Source organism: Chiloscyllium plagiosum, unplaced genomic scaffold (assembly GCF_037043375.1).
Source record: "Chiloscyllium plagiosum isolate Xiang-an unplaced genomic scaffold, Cpla_swu_hap1 HiC_scaffold_2, whole genome shotgun sequence".
NCBI classification, from domain to species: Eukaryota; Metazoa; Chordata; class Chondrichthyes; order Orectolobiformes; family Hemiscylliidae; genus Chiloscyllium; species Chiloscyllium plagiosum.
In genome coordinates, this window is record NW_028270140.1 from 90,708,076 (window position 1) to 90,723,371 (window position 15,296).

Consider the following 15,296-nt stretch of genomic DNA (forward strand, 5'->3'; position numbering starts at 1 on the left):
TGGAGCAGATAGATGGGAAGGAACATACATAGATAGGACCGTTCAAGAGGTGGTGCCAAATTGGATAGGGTTTTGGATAAGGTGGGGGGGGGGGGGGGGGGGGGCAAGTGGGCAACTGGTGAAATCCACATCATGTGCAGTTGGAGGGTCCCAAGGTGGAAGATGAGGCGTTTTTCCTCCAGGCGTCGGGTGGTTAGGGTTTTGCGATGGAGGCGGCCGAGGACCTGCATGTCCTTGACGGAGTGGGAGGAGCAGTTAAAGTGTTCAGCCACAGGACGATGGGGTTGGTTGGTGTGTGTGTCCCAGAGATGTTCTCCGAAACTATCTGCAAGTTGGCATCCTGTCTCCCCAATGTAGAGGAGACTACATCTAATGCAATGGATCTGATGACACAGGTGGAAGTACAGATAAATTTCTGTTGGATGTGAAAGGATCCTTTGGGACCTTGGACGAAGGCGTGGGGGAGGTATGGACACAAGTTTTGCCATTGTCAGTTTGTTTTTAAGAAGGCAACTGAGTTTGATGGCTCTCCTAGTTTCCTTTGAGACCTTGCCTGCAAGCATCTTTACTTTGATTTTGCAATTAGTTTTCTTTTGCCTTGCATCATTATTTTTATCATTTATCTCTTCTGTTTTCCACTCTACCTTGCATCTGTGCTTATGTCTTAATGTTATTCTAGACCATACAGCAAATTGAGAACCTTGAGTACAAATAGAAAATTATGAAAACACTCAAATCAGGCAGTGTTCAAAGAATCGCAACAAGAACATAACACCCCTGGTCCTCACATTCCACTCCATCGACCTCGAGATACATCACATCATCTTCCACCACCTAGAAACAGATCTCACCACCAGAGATATATTTCCCCTCCCAGCTCTGTTTCGGAGAGACCATTCCCTCCTTAACTCCCTTGTCAGGTGCATGCCCCCCACCAACCCATCTTCCCTTGCCATCGCAAAAAGTGCAAAGAAAGAAATGGTTAACATTTTATGTTAATGTCCTTTCATCAGAATAGATAAAGTCTTACCTATGAGGGTTGGAACAATTTTGTTTTTATTGCAGATTTTAAGTATTCACAGTAGAGTCAGAGTCATAGTCAAACAGCATGGGAGCAGGTGCTTTGGTCCAACTAGTCAACGCCAATCAAGTTTACCAAACTAAACTAGTTTAACTTCCAGGCATTTGGCCCATATCCCTCCATATTTTCCTATTCATGTTCCTATCCAAATGTCTTTTAAATGCTGTAACTGTACCTGCATCTACCACTTCCTCTAAAAGTTCATTCCATCTTGGAAGATGAAACCAGACAGGTAATAGTGAGGAACACTGAAATGGCACAGATGCCAAATCAATACTATGCCTCAGTTTTCACAATAGAGGACAATAGCACCGTTCCTATTGGAACAGACAAGTCAAAGGCGATAGAAAGGGTAGAACTGAGAACAATCAACATTGATAGGGAAAAGGTATTCAGTAAACTAGTATGATTGAGGGCAGACAAGTCCCCTGGGCCTGATGGCCTACATCATACGGTATTAAAAGGAAATGGCGGCGAAGAGAGTGGATCCAATGGCTACAATATTCCAAAATTCCCTGGACATGAGAAAGGTTCCAGTGGATTGCAAAAATGCTAATGTAAAGCCCTTATTCAAAAAGGAAGCAAAATATGGAAAAATACAGACCAGTTAGTTGGAAAACTGTTAAATTCAATCATCAAGAAAGCATTATCAGGACATTTGGAAAGTCAATACACTATCCAGAGTCAGCATGGTTTTATGAAGGGCAAATCTCGCTTGACTAATTTGCTAGAGTTCTTCAAAGATGCAACAAGCAAAGTGGATAATGGTGATTTCTAGATGTAATATATCTGGATTTCTGGAAGACATTTCACAAGGTGCCTCACAAAAGATTAATTCACAAGGTTGAATCATGTGCGACTGGGGTAATTAATTAGCTTGGATAGATGACTGGCTGATGGACAGAAAGCAGAGTCAGGATAAATGGTTTTTTTCCTGGATGGCAAGATGTAACTAGTGGGGTGCCAAAGGGTTCAGTTCTTGGACCTCAGCTATTTACAATCTACATTAATACAGGGATAGAAGGATCTATAGCCAAATTTGCGGACAACACAAAAACAGGTGGGACGGTAAATTGCAATGAGGAAGAAATGGCTATAGACAAGTTAGGAGAGTGGGCCAAAATGTGGCAGAAGGAGTTTAAAGTGGATAAGTGTGAGGTCATGCATTTTGGTTGAAAAAAAAGGCAACCCATTATCTAAATGGGCAGAGAATTCAAGGTGCTCCAGTGCAGAGGGATCGGAGTGTCCTCATTCACAAGTCACAAAAAACTAGCATGCAGGTACTGCAGATAATGAACAAAGTGAATGGAATGTTGGCTTTTATAGTGAAAGGAACAGATTATAAAGCTAAGGAAGTATTGTTGCAACGATACAAGGATTGGTGAGACCACGCCTGGAGTATTATGCAGAGTTTTGGTCTCCTTATTTGAGGAAAGATGTAGTAGTGACATTGGAGGAAATTCAGAGGAGGTTCACTAGATGGATCCCAGAGATGAGGGGTTTGTCATAGAGAGATTGAACAGTTTAGGCCAATACTCTCTGGAATTTAGAAGAATGAGGGGAGATCAAATTGAGGTAATCAAAATAATAAAAAGGTATAGATAAGATGTGGAGCAGATGCTTCCTCTTGTGAGGCATTCTAGGACGAGAGAGGTCTTACGATAAGGGGTAGCAAATTTAAAACAGAGTTGAGGAGAAACTACTTCTCCCAAAGGGCTGTGAATCTGTGGAATTCACTAACCTAAATGCACTGGATGTTTGGACAGTGAGTAAATATAAGGAGGAGTTAGACAGATTTTTAATTGGTAATGGATTAATATGGAGAGAAGTCAGGAAAATGGGGGTGAGGAGCATATCAGCCCTGATCGAATGGCACAGCAGACTCAATGGGCCAAATTCTGGTCTATTCTGCTCCTAGAAGGCCTAATTCTGCTCCTATATCTTATGAACATATGAACCATCCTGTGAAAAAAAAAATGCCCCACAGGTCCCTTTTAAATCTTTATCCTTTCACCTTAAAAATATGCCACTGGGGAAAAGACCTTTGCTACTCACCTTATATATGCCACTCCTGATTCTATAACCTTTGTAAGGTCACCCTTCAACCTCCTATGTTCTAGTGACAAAAGTCCCAGTCTATCCAACCTCTTCCTACAGCTCCATCCTTCCATTCCCAGCAACATCCTGGTATACCTTTTCTGAACCTTCTCCAATTTAATAATAGTTGAAACTTTATTGCTGGAACAGCACAGCAGGTCAGGCAGCATCCAGGGAACAGGAGATTCGACGTTTCGGGCACAGGCCCTTCTTCAGGAATGAGCAGAGAGTGTTCAGCAGGAGAAGATAAAAGGTAGGGAGGAGGGACTTGGAGGAGGGGCGTTGGAAATGTGATAGGTGGAAAGAGGTCAAGGTGAGGGTGAAAGGTCGGAGTAGGATGGAGGCGGAGAGGTCAAGAAGAAGACTGCAGGTCAGGAAGGCGGTGCCGGGCTGGAGGGATCCGGCTGAGACAAGGTGGGGGGAGGGGGGATGAAGAAACTGGTGAAGTCCAAGTTCATCCCCTGCGGTTGGAGGGTTCCCAGTCGGAAGATAAGACGCTCCTCCTCCGACCGTCGGGTTGTTGTGGTTTGGCGGTGGATGAGTCCAATGACCTGCATATCCTTGGTGGAGTGGGAGGGGGAGTTGAAATGCTGTGCTACAGGGTGGTTGGGTTGGTTCGTCCGGGTGGCCCAGAGGTGCTCTCTGAATCGCTCCGCAAGTAGGCGGCCTGTCTCCCCAATATAGAGGAGGCCACACCGGCTGCAGCGGATGCAGTAGATGATGTGGGTGGAGGTGCAGGTGAATCTGTGGCGGATATGGAAGTTTCCTTTGGGGCCTTGGAGAGAAGTGAGGGGGGAGGTGTGGGCGCAAGTGTTGCACCTCCTGCGGTTGCAAGGGAAGGTGCCGGGAGTGGAGGTTGGGTCGGTGGGGGGTGTGGATCTGACAAGGGAGTCGCGGAGGGAGTGGTCTCTACGGAAAGCTGATAGGGGAGGGGAGGGAAATATATCCTTGGTGCTGGGGTCTGTTTGGAGGTGGCGGAAGTGACGGCGGATGATGCACTGTAATATCCTTTCTAAATCGGGGTGACTAGAACTGTACACATTACTCCAAAAGTGGCCTCATGAAAATCCTCTACATCTATATAACCTCTATGTGACCTCAACACACTTATACTCAGTGGTTTGAGCAATGAAGGCGAGTGTGCTAACCACCTTCTTAACCCATCTACCTGTGATACAATTTTTAAAGAATTCTGTACCTGAACTCCTAGGTCTCTCTGTTCAACACAACAGGGCCCAACCATTAACTGTGCAAGTCCTACCCATGTTTATTTTACCAAAAGCAATACACTACATATTTATCCAAATCAAACGTACAGTATCTCAGTAATTTGCTTTGGCTTAATTTAAAAATCTACCCATTTTAGAGCTCATTTTTCTTATGCTAAAGCAACGATGGCAAGAGTAGACTGGGTTGACTTCAGGAGAAATGATGTAATGGTGGTCTTAACTACATTTTCACTCATGGTTGAGAGATTTCCAGCAGGGTTTCACTTTCATGAGGAAGCTTTTGCCACCGAAAGGATCCACATTGCTGAGGTAAAGAGGAGTTTTGGAAAAAAAATCAGAGCAAAGGAGGAGCTATGAAAAGACTGAAACACTTGCAAAAATAGATGCAGCGTGGCCATCAAGGAATTTGTCATGATGAGTCATTCAAATTTAATATTGTTTGGACAGGGGGCAATGTGGGTCTGTAATGGGCAAATGCAACTTACTGTAGAACAGATCACAGAGGAAGACAGGAGTGCAACAGAATTATTGAGTCTAAAAGTGACAAGAACAAATTTCAGCAGAGTGGTGGCACTGTTGCTCAGGTGCAAACATAAGTGTTGACGATGGTTAGGATATGAAGTTTTGCTCATCCAATGTGGAATACACTATAATCTGTTGTTATATGTCAGTGTACAATTTATGGAGCAATTCACAACTCTAAAAATAACTTACCGCTCAACCAATCTTTCATTCCTGACTTTATGCCTCATTATCAAAGAATCACATCTGTCACATTAATAGAATAATGCAATTAAACCAATTTGTTGTTGATGCATGCTGGGAATTGTGCATTTTGTACAATTCTTCAGTATGAAAGAAACCAAAATATTAAATCTAGAAGCAGGTAGGGGAATTGATTGCTGTTAAATCTGAAACAGTGTACACAATAAGTGAAATTTAGCAATGTCTAGAATAAATATCATACCTATATCTGCAGAGACCATCATTGACTGGTTCTCGGGCACAGAGGCAGAAGTTTGATCCTGATCTATACTTTGAGCATCATCATTTGCCTCCTGATGGCTGTGGCTAAGTTCTGAACGCAGCTCTGAACATTCATCATCTTCTCTGTAGAAGAAACAGACCTTTTAGTGCTGCATAAATATGGAGGTAGTTGTACTTGAGGCTTTTTAGCTAACTTCTCAGAACTTCAATAACTTCTTACTTCCAAAATCAAAAAAAAACTCATACTTCTGAACAGAAAACATAATAACTCAAAGAGTACATTTTAGTAACCATAAAAGAACAAATTTATGCACTTAACTATATGCATTTTAGAAACTTTACAAATTAATAAATAGGCAAAGCTTTCCAAGGCAAACTTCCAAGGTTTGAAGTTTCAACAAATTCTAGCTCATTGGTTCAATGTTAGAGCTTATGCATTCCATCCGTCCTGCTTGTATAACTGTGCACCAGGTCATCAGAACCCCAAATGCTAACTGCAGAGGAGGGCACATCCCTTCAGTGGTTGGTTGGCTCACTCGACTGAACAATCTTCAGCACAATTAGATCGGTGCCAGCAGCACAGGGTATTATTCCCGTTTCGACTGGGTGGTGGATTCAAGAAAGTCTTCTTGGTCTATCCACAGTGGTTCAGGCCTGACTTCAAAATGAAAACATAGGTTGGAAAACCTCCAAGTCCAGATTATGCATCCTACATTGTGTAAGACAGTAATTCTACTACTATTCACTGGGAAGCCCACCTAAAAACATTACGCGAGTCTGAAAAACACTGTTCATCACTACTGTTTGTTTTTACTCAGCCAGTTCAGTCTCGAGTTTCTATTCTCCTTCTCTTTCCTAAGTCTGTGATACAGCCCTATATAAAATCCTTTTTCATAAAACGACAGCAACATCACTACTCTTATCTATCCTCTGAGCTCAAACTTCCCAAGGAAATTAGTGAAATATATTTTTCCCCAAACAAATCCATACTGGATATCCTTCATTAATCATCATTACCCAAGTGACTACTGATTTTGTCCCAAACAGTTGTTTCAAGAAGTTTCCCCGCTCTAGAGGTTAAATTAACTTTGGTTACTCCTGGGAAGGATTTACGTAAATCCATTACATACATAACTGGATTACAATACTTACCTCAGCACTTGTGGGTTGCCTTTCACATTACGAGCAATATAAACAGTAATGCTGGACATATTTTCAGTGTTCCACTTGCTCATATGCAAATTGGTTCATAATTTCTGCCATTCAGCTGGCTCACATACAATTTAGTTTTAAAGGAATTCTGCTTGCTACCATCCAAATTGTGTTTGATGTTTTTACTGAACAAATCAATCTCAAACATTTATAAATTACACCCACACATTATTGTAATCGGTTATTTAAAGGGATATGGTGAACAGAATTGGACATGTATCACTGATCCTATAAACAATCCTCATGGATTACAGCTGAGGCAGTCACTGTTCCTTCTCCTTTCCCAGTCTGACCAGTGCTTGCTCACTTTGAAGGGTGGTCAGCTACTGTCTGTCATGAGAGTCTAGCTACCATTCCTTTCACTTTCGTTCTCCCAAGCACCATCATTCACAATGCTATTTCTTTGCCACCTCAGCTGTTACTGCTTCCCAACACAGCCTTGTACTGCACTGACAGTTTATTCCATATCTGAAGGTGTTTTTGCTGTCAAGTCACACAAGTGTTCTGACTGTTCATTATTGTCACACTTGTTAGATTATGAGTTTATACATCATACTGCAATTTCAAATCTAGCTGGCTACTTTACATGCGCTTCTGCCTTGTTAAATTTCCCCAAATTTTGTATTTTGAGAAGTTCCATTTTGTTCATTTCCTTCTCTCCCATTAGATATCAACATGTTTAAATTCCTCTTTGTGCCTAATCTATCAAACCAAGAAACACCAGTAAATTTCATTTTCTCCTTTTGTGTTGTACTTTACAGGTCATGTGTCTGCATCACCTGTTTCACAACATTCAGTTTTTTCCTTGATTTCATTTTTCTTTCAAGCCTGCTTTTCATTTATTTTTATACAATTCTGCTCATCAGCATTTTATTTTGGAGCATTCCACAACTCATTCAAGCTAAAATGATTAATTCACGCCCTCTTCTTGAGATCAGTTCCTCCCATCATCTTCTTCCTATATTATCTACATTTTACCTACAGCAACAAACACCACAATCCACACATTCTAAGGAATAAAAAAAAATCTAATCCATTCAACTGCATAAGAAATATCACATAAAACTACAACACACCAAGAGGCTTGTATAACTATTTGAAAGCTGAAATGAATGGAAAGTTGCTTGAAGAATAAATTTGGACTTGACAAATTGAAAAAAAAGTTGTCAAGTAGTGCATGAATTTGGAGATTGATGCCATTTTTCTCAGAGTGAGAGTGAAACTCTATCAAAGCTAGAATAGATCTCATGGCTGCTTGAATCCTTAGTTTTATCATAGACAGGCCACAGGGAATTTGGTGCATTAAAAAAATTAATTGTTAATTTAAAAATTTGTGTATTTTAATGCGAGGAGCATAGCCATAGAAAAGATGAAAACCTTACAAGATGAAAAAACTTGAAATAGTGGATGAACGTGCAATAAAGTATTCAAAATAATTAATCTCTCTAAGCACTGTATTTACATGAGCAACAGGTATTCTAATACAGAAATATCAGATAATGTCTGAAGATTAAAAGGCAGAACCGAAACAATGTCCTGCACTAAGAAAGGATTATTGTAGGAAGCAGGTTGCTCAACCATGGTTAACCAGAGAAATTAAGAATAGCATCAAAATGAAAAAAAAAAGCAATGTGGCAAAGATTAATGGTAATCCAGAGAATTGGGAAAGTTTTAAAAACCAAAAGATTAACAAAAAAACAGACAGGGAGAACATAACGTTTAAGGGTAAATTTGCAAATAATATCAAGATGGGCAGCAAGAACTTCCTTAAAAATACAAAAACAAAAAAACTCCCTTATGAATGAAGTTGGAGAAATAATAATGGGGAAATTAGGAAATGGCAGAGAAGTTGAATAAATAATTTGCATCAGTCTTCACAGCAGAAGACAACCATTCCACAGATACTGAACAAGTAAGGGGCAAAACAGGGATAGGAAATAAATACAATAACTATCACTCCAGAAAAAATACTAGGGAAACTAATCAGGCCAAAGACTGATAAATCTCCTAGGCCTGATGCAATACAAACTACTTTACAGTTAGTTCTTCTATAACACGATGGTTGCATTCTTGTGTGACCCCACACTATATAAAAATCGTGCAATAAAAATAGTACTTAGTGTTGACGATGCAATTGCGTTATAGCCAACATGGTTCATGCTTTAGAAACAATGTTCACTTCATCAACTACGTTCTAGCCAATTTGTATTGACGAAATACGTGCTATAGAAGAATGACAAGTATAACAAATCAAGAATGCTTTATCTGCATGTCAGAAAATTGAAATGACAAAAAATTTGAAATTTTTTTGGACTGAAGGGTCTGTTTCCATGCTGTACAATCTCTATGGCTTTATGACTCTATGGACCTAAACAGATATGCTCACAAGCTGAGTTCGGGCCTTTTGGGGGAAAAAAAAATTTGCTTATCCCAAACAGACCTAAAAGTGAAGTTTTTCTTCCCCCGCCCCCCCCCAAAAATGTCTTAACAGACCTGTCTGTGGAATTCAAGCCGCTTAGAAAGAGACGGAAGACCCGAATGTTATTGGCATATTAATTATGTGACTGAATTATTAAATCCTCTATCAATTCCTGTCACTTCGTAAAGTTTCCAAATACACAATAATAATGAAAGTGATCTTTAGTAATTGGTCATGCTGTAGTCCCAAGTGCCTCCACATACGACTTTTCAACACACAATGTGTTGATCAAAGGTGCTCACAAATAGTGCATCCGAAAACAGAAGCTACTCTTGTTGGAAAAGCAGTTCAACCCATTGTTTACTGCAAAGAAAGCAGCTCCATAGATAGTGGATGCACTTGATAGGAATCATCCAAGAATCCTTAAATTAAAAATGCAAAAGATCGGAAAACTGCCAATGTAACAACTTTGATTAAAAAGGAGAAAAACAGGCAGCTCCAGATCAATTAGCTGAGTGTAGGCCATTGGGAAAATGTTAGTTTATATAAAGGATATAATAGCAGAGTATTTACATGCATAATATAATTGAGGCAGAACCAGAACAGGTACATGAAAGTGAAATCATGCCTGACAATTTTGTTCGAAATCTTTGACGTAATAAGTAGAGATATAATGTGTTTATTTCCAGAAAGAATGTTATTAAGTACCACTCATTCAAATACTTAATAAGATAAGAGCACATGATGCTGGAAGCACCATATTAGCATGGATAGAGGATTGACTAGCCAATAGAAGAATCGGACTAAGAAGATGGGAACCTGTAGCTAGTGGCGTAACACAGGAATCAGTGCTGGAGCCACAATTGTTTAAAGTATATAGAGGCATCGAGTCAGAGACGTACAGCATGAAAACAGACCCTTCGGACCTATTCGTCCATGCTGACCCGATATCCTAAATTAATCTAGTCCCATTTGCCAGCCCTTGGCCTATATACCTCTAAACCTTTCCTGCTCAGATTAGCAACTTGTGAATAAATACACACACATATTTGCAGATGACAGAAATAGGTGAGAAGACAAGTGGTGAAGATGACACCAAGAGTCTGAAGAGGGATATAGGCAGGCTAAGTGAGTGGGTGAAAATTTGGCAAATGGAATATCATGTGGGAAAACAAGATGTTTTGCACTTTTGCAGAAATAATGCAAAAGATGAATATCATTTAAAATGAGAAAGACCGCAGATAAACTGTAGCACAGAACAATTTGGGAGTCCTTATGCATGAATCACAAAAAGCTAAAATTCAAGTTAGCAAGTAATAGAGAAAGTCTACAGGATGTTGGTCTTTATTTTAGAAGGAATGGAGTATAAATATCGTAAAGTTTTGCTAACATTGTCCAAAGTTTTCATTAGACCACGCCGCGAATACTGTGAACAGTCTTGGTCCCCTTATTGGATTAAAAGTATAGTGCTATTAGAAGCAGTCCAGGTTGATTCAGGATATGGAGAGATCATCGTACAAGGAACGTTTGAGTAGTTTGGGGTCTGTAATCAATTAAGTTTAGAAGAAAGACATTTTAGAAAGCTTGACAGGATAGATGCACTGATTGTTGTCTCCCCTTTTGAGTGTTTAGGATCAGAGGCTAATCTCAAAGCAAGGGGTCACCTAGTTGGGATAGAGATAAGGAAGAATTTCTTCTTGGAGTGTAGTCAATCTATTGAATTTGTTATGGCACATGACTCTACAGGTGGGCTGTTAAGTATATTCAATGTTGAGTAACAGATTTATGATCAGGAAGGGAATCAAGGTATGTGGGAATGACTAAGGATTATAGATCACCCAGGATCTCACTGACTGGCAGAGCAGTCTTGATGGGTGACAGAGAGGTCTGCAGATGCTAGAGATCAGAGTTGAATGTGTGTTGCTGGAAAAGCAAAGCAGGTCAGGCAGCATCCAAGCAGGAAAATCGACGTTTCGGGCCAGAGCCTTCCAGCAGGAATGCAGCAGACTTGATGGCCTAGTTCTGCACCCATGTCTTACAGACTGTAGTAGCTGGTATTTATTGCATCAGTCTGAAACTAGGAAAGAAACTTGTGAAATACTGACAACTATTTTGAAAGTGTTAAGTATTGGGCATTTGGAGATGCCAATACTTTATGAACAACATAATAGGAAGCAAACAGTAAGACAAAGCCTACAACAAATTAACTTATGTAACGGACCATCAAGAATATTTGATTACCAACAAAATAATAATTATGGATCAATCATTAGGAGAAAATCCTAACCTGCCAAATTTCTTCGATACCTCAAACCAAATGGCACCCCATGACTGTAGGAAACCCCATGATGTGAGGCGCTTCCAATTAAATGCATTAGGGAATTCAATTCAGATAGGTGAATTACTTGGAGAAGACAAACAAGGCAAAGGAATACATGGTACACTGGAGGAACCTGGGAAGCACCAAGGAACAGAGGAATCTCGGTGGGCATGCCCACTAATCCCTCAATGTAACATGACAGCCAAGTAAAGTGGCTCAGAAGGCAGATGGATTCTTGCCTTTATTCGCCAAATGGGGAGGTGATGCTGGAAATGTATAAAATGTTGGTTAGGGAACAGCTAGAGTATTGCGGGCAGTTCAGGAATCAACTTTATAAGAAAGGCGTGATTACACTGGACAGGGTGCAGGGACATTGACTAGGATGCTGCCTAAGCTGGAAAATTTTAGAATATGAAGAGAGATTAGATAAACTGGGGTTGCTTTCCTCAGAACATAAAAGACTAAGGGGGGCTCATGATTGAGATGCATAAAATTATAAAGGGGCATAGACATGGTAGATAAAAATAAATCTTTTCCCTTGGTGGAGAGATTAATGACCCAAGAGCATTTAAGGATTCAAAGTAGGACAGAAGGTTTAGAGGGAATGACAGGAAAAATGTTTTCAACCGGGGCTAATGGGTATCTGCAATTACTGCCTACAAGGGTGGCAGATGGAGAATCCCTCATAACATTTAAGATAGATTTAGATGTACACTTGCAATGTCAAGGTATACAAGGCTATGGGTCAAGTGTTGGAAAATGGGAATGGAATGGTTAGGTGATTGTTTTTGACCAGTGCAAACTCGATGGGCCGAAAGGCTTTTTACTACCCTCTACCTCTGACCTTATACATTCTACATGAAAAATTATTAACCAAATTCAAAAACGTGGGAGATTTATGACAATCCTTCACGATAAGCAAATAGGTTAAGGGCAGAAAATTATTTGTCATTAGCAAAGTTATGTTAGTGTCCAATTGGGAAATCAAGTGGAATAAACACAGAGCTGTGGATGCTGGAAAACTGAAACAAAAACACTGTGCTGGAGAAGCAGAAGCATCTGCACTGAGAAAACAGTTAATATTCTGAGTCAAAAAGTGTGGTGCTGGAAAAGCACAGCTGGTCAGGCATCATCCGAGGAGCAGGACAGTCAACATTTCGAGCGTAAGCTCTTCATCAGGAATACTGAGTGTTCAGTGACTTTTCATCAGAACTGAAGACAGCTGGGAAAAGAGTGGATGATGATTTGGGGTTAGTATGTGGTTGGATAGGGGCAGAAGAATCAAGCAGATGGAGTCAGCGGCCAGAAAGAGTGAGGAAAAAGACAGGAACAGGCAAACAAAGAGATGCGGATGATCAGCCGAGACAGTGATAATAGCTTAGTTAAACTCAATGTTGAATCCTGAAGGCTACAAGATACCTGGCTGGAAAATGAGATGTTGTTCCTTCATCTTGTGCTGAGCCTTGCTGGAGCATTGTAGTAGACATGAGACAGAAATGTTGACATGAGAACATGTTGGCATGCTGCCAGAGCAGGCAAGTAGAAGTACAGAGTCATTTTATGGACAAAATGTACATGTTTGGCGAAGAGGTCACCCATTCTACATTTAATCTCCCCAATGTAGAAGAGATATGGTGAACAGCAAATACAATAGACTAGACTGAATAAAGTGCAGGTAAGTTGTTGCTTCACCTGAAATGTATCTGGGCTTTGGATAGTGAGGAAGGAAGAAGGTAAACCACAACCCTCCTCGGTCTGGTTGAGCTTGCCCTCATTCTGAAGAGCTTCTCTTTTAGCTTCTCTCACTTTCTTCAGTAAGATGCGGCTACAGGCACATGCATGGCCCACAGCTATGTCTCTCTCTTTGTGGATGACATGGAACATCCCTTGTTCCACACGTACTTGGATCCCTACTCACAACTCTTTATCTGGTACATCAAAGACATAATGGGTGCTTCTTGCGTCTTTTGTTTGGAATTGGAAAAAAATTATCTACAGCAAACTTTGTTTTAACTGGTACCTTATGGTAGGTGTGTTGCCATGGTATAGGCAACTGGAAGCTCGTGATTTTTTTTGGCTCAAGTACATGTGTTTGGCAAAAATTGGTTGCCTGGTCTGTGTTTAGTCTCCCCAGTGTAGAGGATTGTAAGCATTTAATACAATAGACTAGGTTGAATGAAGTGCAGGTAAATCAATGTTGCACCTAGAACATGTATCTGGTACATCAAAGACATAATGGGTGCTTCTTGCGTCTTTTGTTTGGAATTGGAAAAAAATTATCTACAGCAAACTTTGTTTTAACTGGTACCTTATGGTAGGTGTGTTGCCATGGTATAGGCAACTGGAAGCTCGTGATTTTTTTTGGCTCAAGTACATGTGTTTGGCAAAAATTGGTTGCCTGGTCTGTGTTTAGTCTCCCCAGTGTAGAGGATTGTAAGCATTTAATACAATAGACTAGGTTGAATGAAGTGCAGGTAAATCAATGTTGCACCTAGAACATGTATCTGGTACCTAGAATAGTGTGGAGTTAAATGGGCAAGTGTCACACCTTCTGAGATTGCATGGGAATGGTCTGGAGGTGTGGTCAGCAAAAATTATATACCTCAACTACTAGATGTTTACTGTACTATTGATCTCCAAGTAGTCAGTTGAGGGTGTAAGTCAGAAAGCTCTCTATCAGTGAGTTTTATTTAAGGCAAAGTTTTGTTATGATTTGTGCTGTAAATAATGTAAAGCAGTGATGTGCACACCCCCTGCATTATGTTTCTATTTTTTAGTGTGTGCTTTTACACAGATTATGTGGACCTTACAATCAACCAGAATATTTGATCAACCGGTACCTAGTCTCATAGGTGCTGGTTAATAAAACATTTGCTGTATTTTGCTTCCAATTTCCATCCTGCTCTCACCTTCACCTGGTCATTTCCAATTCTAGGTATACGCTGGCCACAGATATCCATTATAAATCTACCAACTGCCACAGTTACCTTGACTATATACCCTTATACCCTGCTTCCTGTAAGGACTCCACCCTGTGCTCCCAGTTTCTTCATCTCTGTCACATCTGTTCTGATATTACCACCTTTTGCACGAGGGCCACAGAAATGTCAATCTTTTCCTCAACAGATGATTTCCCCACCTTCGCATTTGCCAGGGCCTTCAGTCATGTCCAATCAATTTCCTGCATTTCTGCCCTCACACTTTGTCGGCTCCCAAAACAATGATAAGGCCCTCACTTTTTACCCATCAATCCCCACATTCAAATGATCATCAGCTGGCATTTCTGCCATCGCAAGCAGAACACTACCATCAGACATCTTTCTCTCCCCTCCCTTGTCAGCATTTTGCAGGGCCATTTCTTTTCAATTCCATTCTTCCTCTTCTTCCAAAACCTTCCCACACCTCCAGACCATTCCCATGCAATCTCAGAAGGTGTGACACTTGCCCATTTAACTCCACACTATTCTAGGTACCAGATACATGTTCTAGGTGCAACATTGATTTACCTGCACTTCATTCAACCTAGTCTATTGTATTAAATGCTTACAATCCTCTACACTGGGGAGACTAAACACAGACCAGGCAACCAATTTTTGCCAAACACATGTACTTGAGCCAAAAAAAATCACGAGCTTCCAGTTGCCTATACCATGGCAACACACCTACCATGCCAAGATCTCAGTCTCAGGCCTACTACAGTGCTCCAATGCATAACACAAGCTGGACAAAATAACACTTGATTCCTTCTGCTTAGGCATCTTATGCAGCCTTCAGGATGCAACATTGAGTTTAACAATTTCAGAACACAAACACTCTCCCTTATTTGTTCCCTTCCCATATACACCTATGTCCTGTCCTGTATGGGCTACTCTTGAGCACAGTCAACCTATTTTCAAACAATTACACTTCTTGTCAGCACATCACCTAGCTATTATTTCTCTCTTGATCAAG

General features: G+C 40.6%; 1 protein-coding gene across 4 annotated transcripts in view; it reads right to left on the reverse strand.

The window, feature by feature from the left end:
• The window catches only part of mcc (MCC regulator of WNT signaling pathway), a 196,356-nt gene that overhangs the window by 84,463 nt on the left and 96,597 nt on the right, over positions 1–15,296 (reverse strand). For all 4 annotated transcript variants that reach the window (XM_043710810.2, XM_043710801.2, XM_087998632.1 and 1 more), the window contains one exon: positions 5,375–5,517. In XM_043710810.2, the coding sequence (XP_043566745.1) occupies positions 5,375–5,517 (143 nt within the window). The remainder of the gene's footprint in view (positions 1–5,374; positions 5,518–15,296) is intronic.